General features: G+C 45.0%; 1 protein-coding gene across 1 annotated transcript; it reads left to right on the top strand.

Annotated features, from left to right (window-relative positions):
* The first annotated feature begins 2792 nt into the window (after positions 1–2792).
* On the top strand, positions 2793–15805 carry Rpp40 (ribonuclease P/MRP subunit p40). Its single transcript, XM_045137035.1, has 8 exons — positions 2793–2965; positions 4631–4775; positions 7228–7296; positions 9071–9166; positions 10396–10521; positions 12794–12995; positions 13098–13232; positions 15592–15805. Exons 1-8 carry the CDS (start codon positions 2843–2845, stop codon positions 15788–15790), a joined length of 1095 nt encoding a protein of 364 aa, XP_044992970.1. The 5' UTR covers positions 2793–2842; the 3' UTR covers positions 15791–15805.
* The last annotated feature ends 916 nt before the right edge of the window (positions 15806–16721 follow it).

The following is a 16721-nucleotide window of genomic DNA, read 5'->3' on the forward strand; positions in this document are numbered from 1 at the left end:
CTCCATTCTGTATATACACCACATCTTCATTAGACATTCATCAGCAGATGGGCATCTACACTGATTTCTTTTCCTAGCTATTGTGACCAGAGCAGCCACAAACCTAGCTGAGCCAGTATCTGGACAGTAGAGTATACAGTACTTAGGATGTATGCCCAGGAGTGGTAGAGCTGGGTCACATGGCAGACCCATGAGCAAGCTCCTCACCAATATTTGTTGTCATTTGATTTTTCAGTGATAGCTATTCTGGCTGGAGTGTAATGGAATCTCAAGTAGTTTTAATTTGCATTTCCCTGATAGCTAAAAATCATGAACATTTAAAAATGTTTGTTGGCTTTTGGTATTTCTTTTTTTAAAGATTTTTAATATTTATTTTTATTTATTACACAGAGGCAGAATGGGCATACTAGGGTTTCTATCCACTGCAAACAAACTCCAGACGCATGCACCACCGTGGGCCTGACTTATGTGCATTCTGGGGAGTCAAACTTGGGTCCTTAAGCAAGCAAGGACCCAAGCACCTTAGCTGCTAAACCATGTCTTCAGGCTTGTGTTTTTTTGAGAACTTTTTGTTCAGTTCCATGGTCTCACTCTAGCCCAGGCTGAACTGACACTCACATTGTTGGCCTCAAACTCACAGAGATCCTCTGCCTCCCAAGTGCGAGGATTGCAGCCCATTTTTGTTGGATTGGATTATTCTTATGGCTCAGGGTTTTTTTTTGGGGGGGGGTTGGCTTTTCGAGGTAGGTTCTCACTCTAGCCTAGGCTGACCTGGCATTCACTCTGCAAGTCTCAGGGTGATCAGAGGTCCTACCTCTGCCTCCTGAGTGCTGGGATTAAAGGCATGTGCCACCCCCAGCCTTAGTATTTTGCTTCTTTGTATATTCTTTTTGTTTGTTTGTTTTTTTGAGGTAGGGTTTCACACTAGCTCAGGCTGACCTGGAATTCACTATGTAATCTCAGGCTGGCCTTAAACTCATGGAAATCCTCCTACCTCTGCCTCCCAAGTGCTGGGATTAAAGGCGTGCACCACCACACCCAGCTTCTTTGTATATTCTAGATACTAAGTCTCTGTTAGATATATAGCTGGCCACAATTTTCACCTATTCTGTAAGTTGTCTTTTGACTCAGTGAACAGTTTTCTTAGCTATACAGTAGCAGTTTAGTTTTATGAGATCCTGTGATTTGTTGGTGTTTCCTCATTCCTTGGGCTCAGCAGGTCCTACCCTATATGGAAATCTTGAAGTGTTTGCCTACTTTTTCCTCTAGTCTTTTGAGGGTTCCAGCTCTTACATGGAATTCTTTGATCCATTTGGAATTGATTTTTGTGCGCAGCAAGAGATGCTAGTCTAAATCCATTGTAAAACAGGTACATGTCCAGTTTGCCCACCATCACTGGTGCTTTTTCTAACGGATGTTTCTGGCCTCTTTGTCAAAATCAGGTGGCTGTACTTACATACCTGAAACATGTTTTATTCCATCCATCTACATGTCTGTTGTGCCAGCTCCATGCTATTATTACTACTATGGCTCTGCAGCATAACTTTAGATTAGGTACAGTGTTACCTCCAGCAGCATTTTGCTAAGGACATTGTTGGCTATCCTATGTATTTTGTGCTTCCATGTGGATTTTAAAACTTAATATTGCCTGGACTAGAGCAAAACCCTACCTCAAAACAAAAATAATAAAAATAGAACTTACTTTTCTCTCCCTCTTTTTTTTTTTTTTTTTTGAGGTAGGGTCTCACTTTAGCTCAGGCAGACCTGGAATTCACTATGTAGTTTCAGGGTGGCCTCGAACTCTCGGCAATCCTCCTACCTCTGCCTCCCGAGTGCTGGGATTAAAGGTGTGCGCCACCTCGCCCAGCATTGTCTCTATTTCTATGATGAATGGCACAGGAATTGATTGGAATTGCACTGAATTTTTATATTGCTTTTGGTGGGATGTCCATTTTCATATTAATTCTTCTGATCCATGAACATGGGAGGTCTTCTCATCTTCACGTGTCTTCCTCAGTTTCTTCCTTCAGTGTTTTAAAGTTTTCATTGTATAGGTCTTTCACTTCCTTGTTTAGGCAATTAAGGAGTATTTTTGTGACCATTATATATGGGACTATTTCCCTTTATTTGTCAGTATTTTTGTCAATACAGATCAGAAAAAATGGAAAACTCTTGTCTCTCACAGGAACAAATTTTTGAAAGTGGTTCCAACGGAATATCGACTAAGAAGTAAAAAAAAAAAAAAGCGCATTGTTATCTCTCCACACAACTTCCTTTCCGTCTGGGAAGGAATTGAATTCAAATCAACTTTTGGTCCTGTTCGTTGCCGAGAGGTCCATATTAGGGTAATAGAGCTCTGCAAAGCAGACCAGGGAGGAGTCACAGGAGCAGTGCGGGTGTGCACCCCCAAAGTGGGCTGGGGACCACTTAACTGCGGATGAATTTCCGGCCTGTACTGGGCCTTCCCTCTGGCCTGTCTTCCTCTTGGCGCTGCATGAACTCAGTACAGTATGGACCCTTCAGCCACAAACCCCAGGGTCCAGGGAGCTCCGGAGGAGGAAAGGGATAAAGGAAATTCGGCTTGGAAAACAAGCGCCAGGTCTCCCAGAACCGGATTCAACGGCGGACCTTGCCGTAGCGGGCCTGTGTGGAAGCACGGCCGCCTCCAGCCCTAACCGAAGTAACAGCCTTCAGCGCAGGCGCGCCCGGGGGCGGGGCTACGGGCGGGGCGGGGCTACGGGCGGGGCGGGGCTACGGGCGGGGCGGGGCCAGCGGGGCGGGGCGGGGCGGGGCCTGGCACCAGGAAGTCGCGTGGCGGGCGCGGCCGAAGTAGCAAGAGAACATGAGCACGCTGCGCAGGCTGCAGGAGACGCCACGGCACTTACTGGTCTGCGAGAAATCCAACTTGGGCCACGCCAAGTCGCGCCACCGGCAGCTCGTGGAGACGCACTACTATAACTACCGGGTGAGCCGGCTTCGCGGTGCAGCGGCCCGAACCAGCCCGGCTGGCGGAGGGGAAGGGAGAGGAAGGCGGCCGATTCGCCGCGCATGCTGGGAACGGTAGTCTCTGTGCCGCCTGAACTCCACGTTTTGTAGCAGTGAAGAACTACAAGTCCCAGCATGCATCTGGCAGCCCATGAGGCTGGCTGAGGCGCGCGCCTTTGGCTGGTTGTGCCCCGAAGGATGCAAACTCCACTTCTGCCAGGACCTTAGGGGCCGATGTCGTGGTCTTGGTCCCCGGGAGTTGCCTGAGAGCCTGCTCGGGGCAAAGTCGCCCAGCCGGTCCTAGATTGGGGCTGTGCTTCCTGCGGCCCCGGGTGCGCCTTCCCCGAGCCTCTGCTGCCCCGGGAGGTGCTTTGGGCCCGGAGGAATGGCACGCGCACCTCACCCTGAGATGATGCGGGCGTAAGCACGTCGCACTTTACGTCGATCGGCGTGCGGGGTGACTCAGACGTTGGAAAAAGGCTGGTAGTAGGACTTTGCGGGAGGCACTTGAAAGACGTGAGCACCGTTTGAAATCCGCTGGGTTCTTACATCTCTGTCTTGGCTGGAAAACTCATCACAGACTGCTGTCTGGAAAGCGAGACCTCTAGAGGCGCTTAACGTTCCTATGTAGCTTCTCTCGTTTTTTAAAAACTATTTATTATTACGCCAGGGCCTCCTGTCACTGCAAACTCCAGACACGTAGGCTACTTAAAAGAAAAAAAAAGTTTTATTTGCTCAGTGGTTAAGGCTGTTCCCTTGCAAAGCCTAAGTTCAGTTCCCCAGTACCCATGTAAAGCTAAATGCACAAAGTGGAGTTCCTTTGCAGTGACTACAGGCCCTGGTACACCCATTCTATCTGCCCCCCCATTTATTTATTTACTTATTTGAGAGAGAGAGAATGGGCAGGCCAGAGCCTCTAGGCACTGCAAATGGACTCCAGATGCATGTACCACCTTGTGTCATCTGGCTTGGGTGGGTACTGGGTAATCGAACCTAGTTCCATAGGCTTCCAAGGCAAACCATCTCTCCAGCCCCACGCAGGCTACTTTGTGCATCCGGTTTTATATAGGTTTTGGGTTATTGAACCTGGGCTTTGCAAGCAAGTTTTTCTTTTCTTTTTTTGAAATAGCGTGACACTCTAGCCCAGACTGACCTACAATTCACTATTGTAGTCTAGGGTGGTCTCAAACTCGGTGATCCTCTTGCCTCCTCTTCCCAAGAGCAGGGATTAACGGTGTGCCCCACCATGCCAAGTTCTTTTAACCACTGAGTCATTTCCCTATCCTCTACTTAGCCACGTAGTCCCTAAATCCTTTTGCTACAAGAAGTTCCTTTGATTCCCAGGATGCTAGGGCAAACAATTAAGGATACTGAGCTGCACTGTTTCCTTGAACAGTATTGCCTGTGTGCAAAAGTGTAAGTGTGAGCAAGACTTCCATTAAAGTATTTCATTAAACGTTGCTATGCAGAAATGAAAAATTGACCTGTCCAATTCCCATTTGCTTGAGATGGGTGGATGAAGAGATTTGCCTCCTGTGTTTGTTCAAAAAAAAAGGAGAGAAATAGAAATTTCATGATACTTCACCCCTAAAAATTTACTGCTGATCTTCATGAGCATAATTCTTGGTATTATACATTCCAATAGGTTTCCTTTCTCATTCCTGAATGTGGGTTGTTATCCAAAGAACTAAAAGACTTCATCAAGGAAATTGGGCCCTATTACTCTGTGCAGAACTTACCTCTTCATGAATTAATTGCACATGAATTCATCAGCACCTTCGTACAGAAAGGTAAGATAGCCAGGTGTGGTGGCGCACACCTTTAATCCCAGCACTCGGGAGGCAGAGGTAGGAGGATTGCTGAGAGTTTGAGGCCACCCTGAGACTGCATAGTGAATTCCAGGGTCAGCCTGGGCTAGAGCGAGACCCTACCTCGAAAAAAAAAAAAAGGTAAGATTAAACTATGTAATGTCACCCAATGAACAGGGTAAGACAAGGGACTGTAGGAAGACTACATACACACCAAAATAAATAGATGAAACAGTATTGGGTTCCGTGCTTGGAAAAGTGCCGTTGTCCATGTCATTACTCCATGCCTTACTCCTCTCCCCTCCGTGTTGTCACACTCTTCCTATGTCCTCTTTAGGTGGTGGCTTCTGATCACTGTCCCCAAGTCTGGGTGTGGATATTGTGACGTAGGACGTGTGTCATCTTTAAACCAGGGTTGAGCTGGAGAGATGGCTTAGCAGTTAAGGTGCTTGCCTACAAAGCCTAAGGACCCAAGTTCAATTCCCCAGTACTCACATAAACAGATGCACAAGGTAGCACATGCATCTGGAGTTCGTTTGTAGTGTCTAGAGAACCTGGCGCACCCATTCTGTTTCTCAAGTAAATAAAGCATTAAAAAAACAAAAACCAGGGTTGATAGGAGGGGAGTCTTACAGCCTTTGTTCCCGTGCACTGCTAGCGGGCCTGTGACTGCAGGCATCAAGTTCAGTGGGTGTTCTCGTTAGACTCCTAAGAGTCTCAGCACTGGTTTTTTAAAAAATTTATTTATTTATTTATTGGAGGGAGAGTGGTCGTTCCAGGACCTACAGCCACTGCCAATGAACTTCAGAAGCATGTGCCACCCTGCATATCTGCATTACACTGGGTTCTTAGGCTTCATAGGCAAACACCTTAACTGCTAAGCCATATCTCTTCAGCCCTCAGCTGCTGTTTTGTATCAGTATCTTCTTAGAGTTTTATGTCTCTGACCCTCTTTGGTTTACCTAATTTGTGGTCATATCTGCAGGATTGACTGGCTTGTTCTAATATTTTCCTGGAAGCCATTGTCTTGGGGAGTGCACCGCTAAGTAGATAGTGCTCATCAGCTATAGACTTACTTACAGCTCTCTGGTTTGGCCTTTCCCCTAGACCCATGAAGTCTTCTGACTCTGCCTGGCTACTTCTAAGCTAAACACTTCTCTTTCTTTTCTTTATGCAGTCCTGAGGATTGAACCTAGGACTTGCACATGTTAGGCACACACTCTGCCACTGAGCCCAGCCCCTTGTTTGAGGCATGTTCTCACTGTGTTGCCTATGCGAGCCCAGAACTAGGGATCTTCTGCCTTAGCCTTCTAAGTAGCTGGGATTACAACCCTGTGCCATCAGGCCCAGCTTGCTTTTATTTTCACCAACTTTGTTCTTCAGTGTTGAAGGCTGATACCATTTTGTTAATGGCCTGGATACCTTTTTTTTTTTTTTTCACTATGTAGTCTCAGGGTGACCTTGAACTCACAGTGATCCTCCTACCTCTGCCTCCCGAGTTGGGATTAAAGGTATGTGCTACCAGGCCTGGCTACAGCCTGGATACTTTTTTTTTTTTTTTAGGTTTTTTGAGGTAGGGTCTCACTCTAGCTCTGGCTGGCCTGCAATTCACTATATAGTCTCAGCCTGCATACTTTTTTTTTTTTTTTTTTAATTTTTATTAACATTTTCCATGATTATAAAATATATCCCATGGTAATTCCCTCCCTCCCCACCCCCACACTTTCCCGTTTGAAATTCCATTCTCAATCATATTACCTCCCCATTACAAACATTGTAATTACATATATACAATATCAACCTATTAAGTATCCTCCTCCCTTCCTTTCTCCACCCTTTATGTCTCCTTTTCAACTTACTGGCCTCTGCTACTAAGTATTTTCATTCTCACGCAGAAGCCCAGTCATCTGCAGCTAGGATCCCCATATGAGAGAGAACATGTGGCGCTTGTCAGCCTGCATACTTTTAACAGGCACTTTTAAATATACTAGTAATCAACCCTGCCGATAACTTTAGGCAGTGGGCCTATGATCCCCACTTAGCAGGTGAGGAAAGATTAAGTAGCTTTTGAATATTCAGCTGTTTAAGTAGTCTGCATATTAATTATCAAATACTATCTCTAAAGCATGTTCACCAACCTCTTGTACTTTGTACCTTTCTGCTGGCATCCCCAAGGTCCCAGGTTCCATTCTGAGTCTCTCTCTGCCTGATCATTGTAAAGTTGCACAAAAAGTTCCTTGATGGGTGGGTGACCTAACTGGGCTAGCTTCTGAGCTGCAGCATACCCGTGGCACATATGAGGTTTCTTGAGTGAGCTGGAGCACGGGAAGGTACCGATCGCTACTTATCTGAAGGGTTGTCATGAGGCAATAACCCACTAGCATGTTGCAGATGTGACTTCTCTAACTTGGTTTCTCCCCCAAACATTGTCCAGGTCCATGCTACGCACTATCATACAACACAGGCATTGATGAAGATGATACTGCCGCCCTGCTGCCAAATGGTAACAGCCCTCGTCTTTTCTCCTTTCTTTCATCGTAAAAGGAGTGCATAGTGTGACCAAGAAGAGCTGCCAGGATGGCTTAAAGTGCTTGCCATGCTCGCATTAACAAACTTGAGTTTAAATCCCCAGCGCTCAGGTGAATAAATGGAAAAACAAGGGGCCAGAGAGATGGCTCAGTGGTTAAAGATGAAGAATCAAGCTCAGAGTGGTGGCGCACACCTTTAATCTCAGCACTTGGGAGGCAGAGGTAGGAGGATCGCTGTGAGTGTGAGGCCACCCTGAGACTACCTAGTGAATTCCATGTCAGTCTGGGCTAGAGCGAGACCCTAGCTCAAAAAACCAAAAATAAATTAATTAATTAAAAGTCAAGTCAAATCATACAGATCTATAAAATGGTATTTCTCCCTTTCCTCCACTCTTAACCTCCATTCCTTTATAGAAGGAACAGTTTGATATTTATTCTTCCAGAACTTTCCATGGTTTATAACCAAAATTTAACATGCATCACATTATGCCACATTATTTCTAAAAGTTCCTGTTTCTCAAGCTATATAACATAGACATTTGGGGGGGAGTATTACTTTTTTTTTTTTTTTTTTTAGTTTTTTGAGGTAGGGTCTCACTCTAGCCCAGGCTGACCTGGAATTCACTATGTAGTCTCAGGGTGGCCTTGAACTCATAGCGATCCTCCTACCTCTGTCTCCCCAGTGCTGGGATTAAAGGTGTGCGCCACCACACCCAACATATTTTTATTTATTTATTTATTTTTGAGGTAGATTGACCTGAAATTCACTGTGTAGTCTCAGGCTGGCCTTGAACTCACAGTGATCCTCCTGCCTCTACCTCCCCAATGCTGGGATTGAAAGCCTGCTGACATTTTTCCGTATCAATATATATAGTTCAAACTTAGCTGCTTTCTTTGTTTGTTTTGAGACAGGGCCTTGCCATGTAGCCTAAATGTGTCAAACTCTCAGGCAGACATCTTAATCATTAGGCCTTCCTTCCAGCCCTCTCTCAAATTTGCAATAGCCCTGCTTCAGCTTTCTTAGTACCAGGCATATGCTACTGTTGCAGGCAGGTTCATATTGCTGGCACAGAACACCTGACCAAGAGCAGCTTGTGGGAAATAGAAAAGGGTTGTTTTGGCTTACAGACTCCAGGGGAAGCTCCATGATGGCAGGGGGAAATGATAGTATGAGCAGAGGGTGGACATCACCCCCTGGCCAACATAAGGTGGACAATAGGAGAGTGTGCCAAACACTGGCAAGAGGAATCTGGCTGTAACGCCCATAAGCCTGTTCCCAACAATACATGGTCTCCAGGATCTCCAGGAGGCATTAATATCCAAGTTGCCTAGCATTCAGAACACCTAGGTCTATGGGGATACCTGAATCAAACCACCACAGCTACCATGTCTTTAGCCTGCCTCTCATTTACAATTTTTAATGTCTTAAATATATAAATTATGTGTATACTATGACTTAATGATTTCTTCCTTAATAGAAATTTAATTATGTCTAGTTTTGCTGTGATAATTAATATCTGTACATGTATGTACATATAAATAATATTACCAGGGATGGTGGTTCACACTTACAACCTTTGCAGTAGAGAGAGCCTGGAGGACTGCCCCAAGTTCAAGGTCAGCCTGGCCTCCCAAGCTGAATAGTAGTCATGTGCTACAAATCAGGTCCACACTTACTACAGTTCTCTCACTGATAGAACATGAACTATGTTGTTAGCATCTCTTTCATGTGAGCTGTTTGATTTACAGGGAAGTTAATTTTATCACTGGATAAAGACACTTATGAGGAAACTGGGCTTCAAGGTCATCCTTCTCGGTATTCTGGCAGAAAAATTATGAAGTTTGGTGAGTATGATTGTGCTCCATCTGTGTCTAGCAAGTCATTGTTCTTCATGAAACATGAGCTAAATTTTTGGCTCACTTCTGATAGAGATCAGAGTTTTATGTATTAAGTTGAAATTCTCTTATTAGAGCAAATGAAACAATGGCTTTCTTGCCTTTACAATTCTGACTCAAGGGGGGGTTTTGGTTATACATCACAGGCTTTGGCCATAGGCTGCATTAATAAAGACCATGAAATTGGACTGGTTCCTGGGCTGCAAGATGGCTCAGCAGTTAAGGTAATTGCCTGCAAAGCCTACTTACCTGAATTCAGTTCCCCAGGACCCACATAAAGCTGAGTGGTGCAAGCATCTGGAGTTCGTTTTCAGTGGCGGGAGGCCCTGGCATTCCATTCTCTCTCTGTGTCTCTCTTCTCCCTGTCTGCTTGCAAATGAATTTTAAAAAGAAAACAAGCCAAGTGTGGTGGCGCACGCCTTTAATCCTAGCACTCAGGAGGCCATGGTAGGAGGATCGCTGAGAGTTCAAGGCCACCCTGAGACTCCATAGTGAATTCCAGGTCAGCCTGGACAAGAGTGAGACCCTACCTCAAAAACAAAAAAAAAAAAAAAAAAAAAAAGTTCAGTGTAATAAACCCAAGATAGGAGCTACAAGTTGTACAGAAATGTCCTTCAGCCTCCCCACGTCTTCATGATAGCTGGCAGAAGTCCCCAGTGAGTGGAGTTATGTGGACCTGATGGCTGATATGGTGTAGACAGCAGTAGGTCAGGCAGCCACATCCACGGGTAGGGTTAGGGTTGGCCTCCTGAGCCCTTTGCCCTTGCTCTTTGACCTAGAGAAGATACGAATTTAAATCTTGTGGTTGGCCGCTTTCAACAGCAGAAATGCCCTCTGAAGGGACATTTTTAACTTGAGCCAAAGAGAATGAACAGAGTAATATGTAGTATTTTTAAACTTTTCTTGACTATTTATTTGCAAATAGAGAGACAGAGAATGGGTGCACCTGGGCCTTTAGGTATTGTAAACAAACTCCAGATGCACGCACCACTTTGTGCACCTGGCTTTACATGGGTACTGAGAATTGAATCCATGATGTTGGACTTTGCAGGCAAGTGCCTTAACTACTGAGCCATCTCTCCAGCCCAAATTCTGACTTCTTTAAATGTAACATGTCCTCCACAGTGTAAGCTTTGTATAATTTGGATGAAATATCTGTTTCTTTTTCTATTTTTAAGTTGTTTCCATTGATTTGATGGATTTATCCCTTAACCTGGATTCTAAGAAGTCTGAAAGAATATCTTGGTGCCTGAAAGAAAAGAAACCTATGAAATTTGATTTTCTTTTGGCCTGGCATCATACAGGTATGAAGAAGAAATTCATAATGATCAATGATTTTGTCACCTAATTGTTAATTAAAGGGGAGTAACGGAGGACTGGGGTGTGGGTTACCTGTGTGGTCGAGGGATGTAGTGTACATAGTGTGGGTGTGGAGAAGGGAGCTGCCCTCACTCTTCTGCTGTGCTGAGTCATCATGGTAACCTAGTTCTAAAGCCACTTGCCTCTGTCTCCAGAAATCTTCAGAGTAGCTAACTTTTACTGTTTCTCCCCTTCCTTCATTCCAGGTTACCTCACACAGTCTTGGCTAGAATATTTTAAATCAATGCCAGTTAAAATTGTACATATGTGTGGTCTGTTTACTCCTTATTGCAGAGCATAGGCATACCATTACATCTCAGATACAGTTTTTGTTGTGACTTGATTAACATACTGAATTTAGTGGGAAGTTTGATGTTGAAGTATTTTTTAATGTTTACAGCTGTCACATGCATTGTGTTACACATGTGTCTTTGGTCCAGTATAAAATTGTAACAAACCAGATCCTTAGAAGTTAGATGTTCCAGTGCTCTCCTGGCTGGATTGGAATGGGTACAGGTCTGCTTTGGAAGTAGGTCCGCATGTCTTTCCTCATGGGAGTTCTTGGACACTGGGTGCCTGAGGTTGCTTCCACACACCCTAGTTGATTGTACTCTGGAAAGAGGACGCAGAGACCTACTGAGTCCACTTGACATCTTCTTGAGGGCTGTCCCTGCAGGGTCTCTGCAGCTTCTTGTCCCTATGACTGCCAGCTGCCAGTGACCCAGGAACTAACTGAGATGTCACCCCATTTATTTGCCAACTGCTAAAGTCACCCACCAGAGTCTCATGGGTCAGAGACAAAGGACTTAATTCCTCACACAGTAGCAGTTCCCAAGCACGAAAGAAAGCCTCACAACCAGGCAAGCTGATAGCATCGGTCTCAATCCAAGGCGAGAGGCCTTAGAACCTGGAGTCTGATGTCCAGGGTCGGGAGAAGCTGGATGTCCCAGCTCCAGGAGAGAGAATTCACTTTTTTTCTACTTTTTTCTTTTTTTTGTTGTTAATGTGTGTGAGAGAGAATTGCTGCACCAGGGTCTCCAGCCACTGCAGTCAAACTCCAGATGTGTACACCACCTTGTACACATGTGCAACCTTGTGCACTTATGTCACTTTGTGCGTCTGGCTTATGTGGAACCAGGAGAGTCGAACATGGGTCCTTAGGCTTTGCAGGCAAGCAATCACCTTAACCACTAACCCATCTCAACAGCCCCCTCTACCTTTTTTTTAAATTTGGGCTCACCTTTGTAGGTAGATCTTCTCTACTTAGTCTAGAAGCTCAGATGCTAATTTCCTCTTGAATCATTCTCACAGATAGCCAGAAATAAATAAACTTTACTAGCTACCCAAGTTAACCATCACACAAAGATCCAGCATTTGCACAAGTTCACTCATTTTGTTTTCATAGAGTGACATAACACTTGGTCCAGTAGTGTTGGCTCCTGTAGTGGGCTACATTACAGGAGGGGAACCCAGAGTCTGAGAATCTTAAACTTTTATAATGGCAGTAAGCCGGCTGACCTCTGCCCACCGAGAGAGGGAGACATTATTTTGATTATGCTAATCAGTAGGCCGCCTTCCCTGTGTGCTCTGGTTTCTACCTTCTGGTTTCTAGCGTGTCTGTTTCTACCTTCCATGGCTGCTGTGGGCACACTCCTGTGAGAGGTACACAGGGTGGTACTCGGTTTTCAAGGGGAAGTGTAGTGTGAGATCTTTGTGGGTTTTTTTTTTTTTTTAATTGCATGAATAAGCTTTCCGAAGAGCTCACTATGTTCATACATAGCAGTCCTTTGGGTTTTATGTATTAAGTTGAAATTCTCTTATTAGAGCAAATGAAACTACCATGGGGCTGAGCTAAAGACATGTGAATCTCCAGGAAAAGAGAAAGATGCATGTTTATAGAACTTGACGCAACAAGCTGAAAGCAACTTTAAATGATTTTAATTTGTATACAGCTTTGGACAGCTTTCATTTTATTTAATCCTATCTGTTGTCCATAACTCTCTGAAGGGGATGCAAAAGGTGCCAGGCATGGTGGAGCACACCTGTAATTCTGACACTCAGAAAGGCAGCAGAGGCAGGAGGATTGTGAGTGCTAGGCCAGCCTGAACTACATGCTGAAACTCTGTGTCACAAAAAAGGAAAGTGGCTTAAAAAAAAAAAAAAGGATGGAGTCAGTTCTCAAAGACTTTAAATATTGACATGGTCTTATATCAACAGAATCAGCAGGAGAATCAACAATGATGTCATACTTCTCCAAATACCACATTCGGGAGCATCAGCCAAAAGTGGCACTGAGCACCGTGACCGAGCTGCCGTGCCCAGTGCTGCAGAGCAGGGAGCTCAGGGGCAAGCCGGAGGAAAGCTGCAGTGCCCCGGAGCTCCTCGACTGGCTTGGCGCTGTCTTCTGCGGAGCTGACCTGTGGGTATCGACTCCCTTTGAGGTCTACAAATCTCGAGCTTATGGTTTGTTTTCAGTAGGAGCTTTGGGTAGTAACCGTTGGTTCTTTCCTTTATGTGTCAGAAATAATGAACCTAGTGACTTCATATCAACATACTGCTGCCCCCAGCCAAGCACAGTGGCGGCCAGAGCTTGTCTGTGTTCCATCACTGGGCTCATACTTCCGGAGGAGATACAGGTGCTCCTGGAGCAGCTGAGGTGAAGATTCTTTGTGCCTTGTCTGTCTCGCTTGTTGTTGCCATATTTGCATGTGAAGGACATTTTTGGTGTGATGCAAAGCAGGGCCAAGCACACACATTCCTCTCATTTCCCTTCTTTGAGTCCAAGGTGGGGAAATGCTGTTGGTAAGCCCTCATCCCCATGGAGAGAGAAAGCAAAGATTTGGTCGGCTTCCTGAAAACAATCTACTCTTCTTGCTGGTTCTGATCCCCTGAGCTTTTTTTTTTTTTTTTTTTAATTTTATTTATTTATTTGAAAGCGACAGACTGAGAGAGAAAGAGGTAGATAGAGAAGAGAGAATGGGCGTGCCAGGGCCTCCAGCCACTGCCAACGAACTCCAGATGCATGCACCCCCTTGTGCATCTGGCTAACGTGGGTCCTGGGGAATTGAGCCTCGAACCAGGGTCCTTAGGCTTCACAGGCAAGCACCTAACTGCTAAGCCATCTCTCCAGCCCCCCTGCCCCCCCCCCCCCGAGCTTTTTTGGCGCAGAGGTCTAAAGTCACATGGAAACCCACCTGCTGGTTGGACACAGTGTGTTCATTCTGAGTATCAGCTCTGCACAGTCTCATTCTGAAATGCGGTCTCCTCAGTGAGCCTCAGCCACCTCTCAGGTGTCTTCCAGCACCTGCCTTCTGTCATCGCTGGGTGTCAGTATGCCAAGCACTGCACAGAACAGTGTAGGCTTTTGTCTTAATTTGGAGAATTGCTATGTAAATAAAATGTGTACATTGCAAGTGATGGGACATTGCTTGCAGTGTGAAGACACTGGGGTCCCAGGTTGAACAGCTTAAGTGAAGTGTAATTCTATTAGTTAAGCAGTTCTCAAGTCTTCCCTGTTTTCTTTTCCTGGGGTTGACCCGAGGGCCTTGTGCATATAATGTAAGTGCTCTACTGTTGAGTACTCCAAGCTCGATGTCTCCTTCTGAATTATGTGGATTTAAGTCTTCAGGGCGTTTCTTCTTTTCGGGTGGGGGGAGGGTGTTCAAGGTAGGGTCTCACTCCAGCTCAGGCTGAACTGAAACTCACTCTGTAGTCTCAGGGTGGCCTCACACTCAACGGCAGTCCTCCTGCTTGTGCCTCCTGAGTGCTGGGATTAAAGGCGTGCGGCACCAGGGCTTTTCTTTTTAAATACATTGTTTTGCTTATTTTTATTTATTTATTTATTTGAGAGCAACAGACAGAGAAAGAGGCAGAGAGAGAGAGAGAGAATGGGCGCACCAGCGCCTCCAGCCACTGCAAACAAACTCCAGATGTGTATGCCCCCTTGTACATCTGACTAACGTGGGTCCTGGGCAATCGAGCCTCGAACTGGGGTCCTTAGGCTTCACAGGCAAGCGTTTAACTGCTAAGGTATCTCTCCAGCCCAGGGCTTTTCTTTTTAAACCCAACACATTTGATCATATTTATCAGTTTAGTATCTTGATTTGCATCAATAAGAAGGTTTGGGCTTGGGGCTGGAGAGATGTCTTAGTGGTTAAGGCATTTGCCTGCAAAGCCAAAGGATCCTGGTTTGACTCTCCAAGACCCACGTAAGCCAAATGCACAAGGGGCATCTACAGTTCCATTTGCAGTGGCTGGAGGCCCTGGCGCACCATTCTCTCTCTCTCAAATAAATAAATACAATATTTTTTTTAAAAATGAAATCTAGTCAATAATTCTATAGTGGTTTATTAAACAAGGACTGAGAACATCACTCTTTTTCCTAGATATTTTTTGTCTTCCATTCTGGGGATTCATCACAGGGTTGTGAGCATGCTAGGTATATGCTCAGTCACTGAGCTACAAGTCCAATTTTTAAAATTAAATTGAATTTAAGTTTTTAGAAGTAGGGTCTCACTCTAGCTCAGGCTGACCTGGAATTCATTAAGGAGTCTCAGGATGGCCTCGAACTCATGGTGATCCTCCTTCCTCTGTCTCCCGAGAACATTACTTTTAATGAGGGAGAAACTTATTTTTATACCATTTGTGGAGTTTGTTTTATTTTTTGTTGTTTTAAGTAGTATTCCAGATTAAGGATGGGAACAGCTGAAGTTTGCTGTAGCCCAGAATGACCTGGAATTTACTCTGCAGTCTCATGGTGGCCTCAAACTCAGCAGTCCTCCTACCTGTGCCTCCTGAGTGCTGGGATTAAAGGTGTGCATTCTATGTTTTATAGTTAATCTTTATGGGATTCACAGTGTATTAAATTCATACCTCCTTGTGTTGTAAAATCAAAGACAGAGAGTAAGCCTAATTAGAGCACCTGAAATACCTGTTATCACCGATTTTTTTTTCTTTTTGAAATGTAATCATTTCTCACTCTTACTTGTTTATTCAGAATTGTCTTTCTCTTTCAGTCACTACTTTGATGAACCGAAGTTGGCTCCATGGGTCACCTTGTCAGTTCAAGGCTTTGCAGACAGCCCTGTCTCGTGGAGAGAGAACGAACATGGTTTTCGAATGGGAGGAGAGCACTTATACAACTTTGTAATTTTTAATAATCGGGACTATTGGCTTCAGATGGCTGTTGGGGCAGACGATGACTGCCCACCATAAAGAACACAAAGTTTACCTCCTGCCTGTCTGCATCTCTGTGTGCTGTCAGACTTCTCCCTCATGAAAGGGCTGTGTGACTGCCCAAGCTTGGATAACGGTGACATTTCTCAGGTCAGCACAGCTTGCTTTCAGTCTGTGGTGGGGATCCTGTGTTGCTGACAGGTGGGTTGGTTTTCCGGTGGTGGATCAGAGTCTATCTCACTAACATAAGCACACATGGTGTATTGCAAGTAGAGTATGCATGGTAGGCACCAGAGAGAATCCAGCCACTGGGTCAGGTACAACCTTTTTAGGTATTACTTAACAGGCCATTCATGTATGTAAGGTATTTTTAATCTTTGGTTATACATTTCTCTCTGAGTGTTTAAGACCATGCAGATAGCCACATTTAATTAAGGATTAGTTTTGAAGGTCACTGATGGCTCTCCAAAGACACTTTAGGGACACAGGAGTAGCGCCATAGCTTACTGGTGTCTTTTGTCGGTTAGGAAGAGACAGGGCCATGCTGGCCAAGTAGTTTTCCCTTCTTTGGGAAGTCAGGAGGACTTATTGCTCCTCAATTGTGACTCTCCTATTTCAGACTGTACACCAATTTTGTTTGGGTCTCCATAGCCTCCCTGCTCAGGAAGACAGGTGACTTACCAGGGGGCCAGTGTAGAAGTGTCCCATCATCTCCAATGGCCCCATGACCTGGGAGCACAGGCCAAAATATTGGCGCTTCTTACTCTGATAATTCCAATTGGCTTTGGCTTCTACGTAGGTAATTAACACATTTAGAAAGGAAGTTACACCAGCCTGGATGTGTGTACATATAGAGCACATTTGATTACTGAAATAGACTTAGTTAAAGAATGGCACAAGGGCTTCTAAAATCATTTTGTCCAATCTTTAAAATTTTAGTTGAACTATGGCAGCATAAGCCTTATATGTG

This window comes from Jaculus jaculus, chromosome 17 (genome assembly GCF_020740685.1).
Source record: "Jaculus jaculus isolate mJacJac1 chromosome 17, mJacJac1.mat.Y.cur, whole genome shotgun sequence".
NCBI classification, from domain to species: domain Eukaryota; kingdom Metazoa; phylum Chordata; class Mammalia; order Rodentia; family Dipodidae; genus Jaculus; species Jaculus jaculus.

What these genes read in the sequence shown, in the direction of transcription:
- Rpp40 (XM_045137035.1), top strand. Translation starts at nt 2,843, where the DNA reads ATGAGCACGCTGCGCAGGCTGCAGGAGACGCCACGGCACTTACTGGTC. An exon ending in TTTGGCCTGGCATCATACAG is followed by an intron (nt 10,522 to 12,793) that starts GTATGAAGAAGA and finishes TTATATCAACAG; the next exon opens with AATCAGCAGGAGAATCAACA. An exon ending in GTCTTCTGCGGAGCTGACCT is followed by an intron (nt 12,996 to 13,097) that starts GTGGGTATCGAC and finishes TTTATGTGTCAG; the next exon opens with AAATAATGAACCTAGTGACT.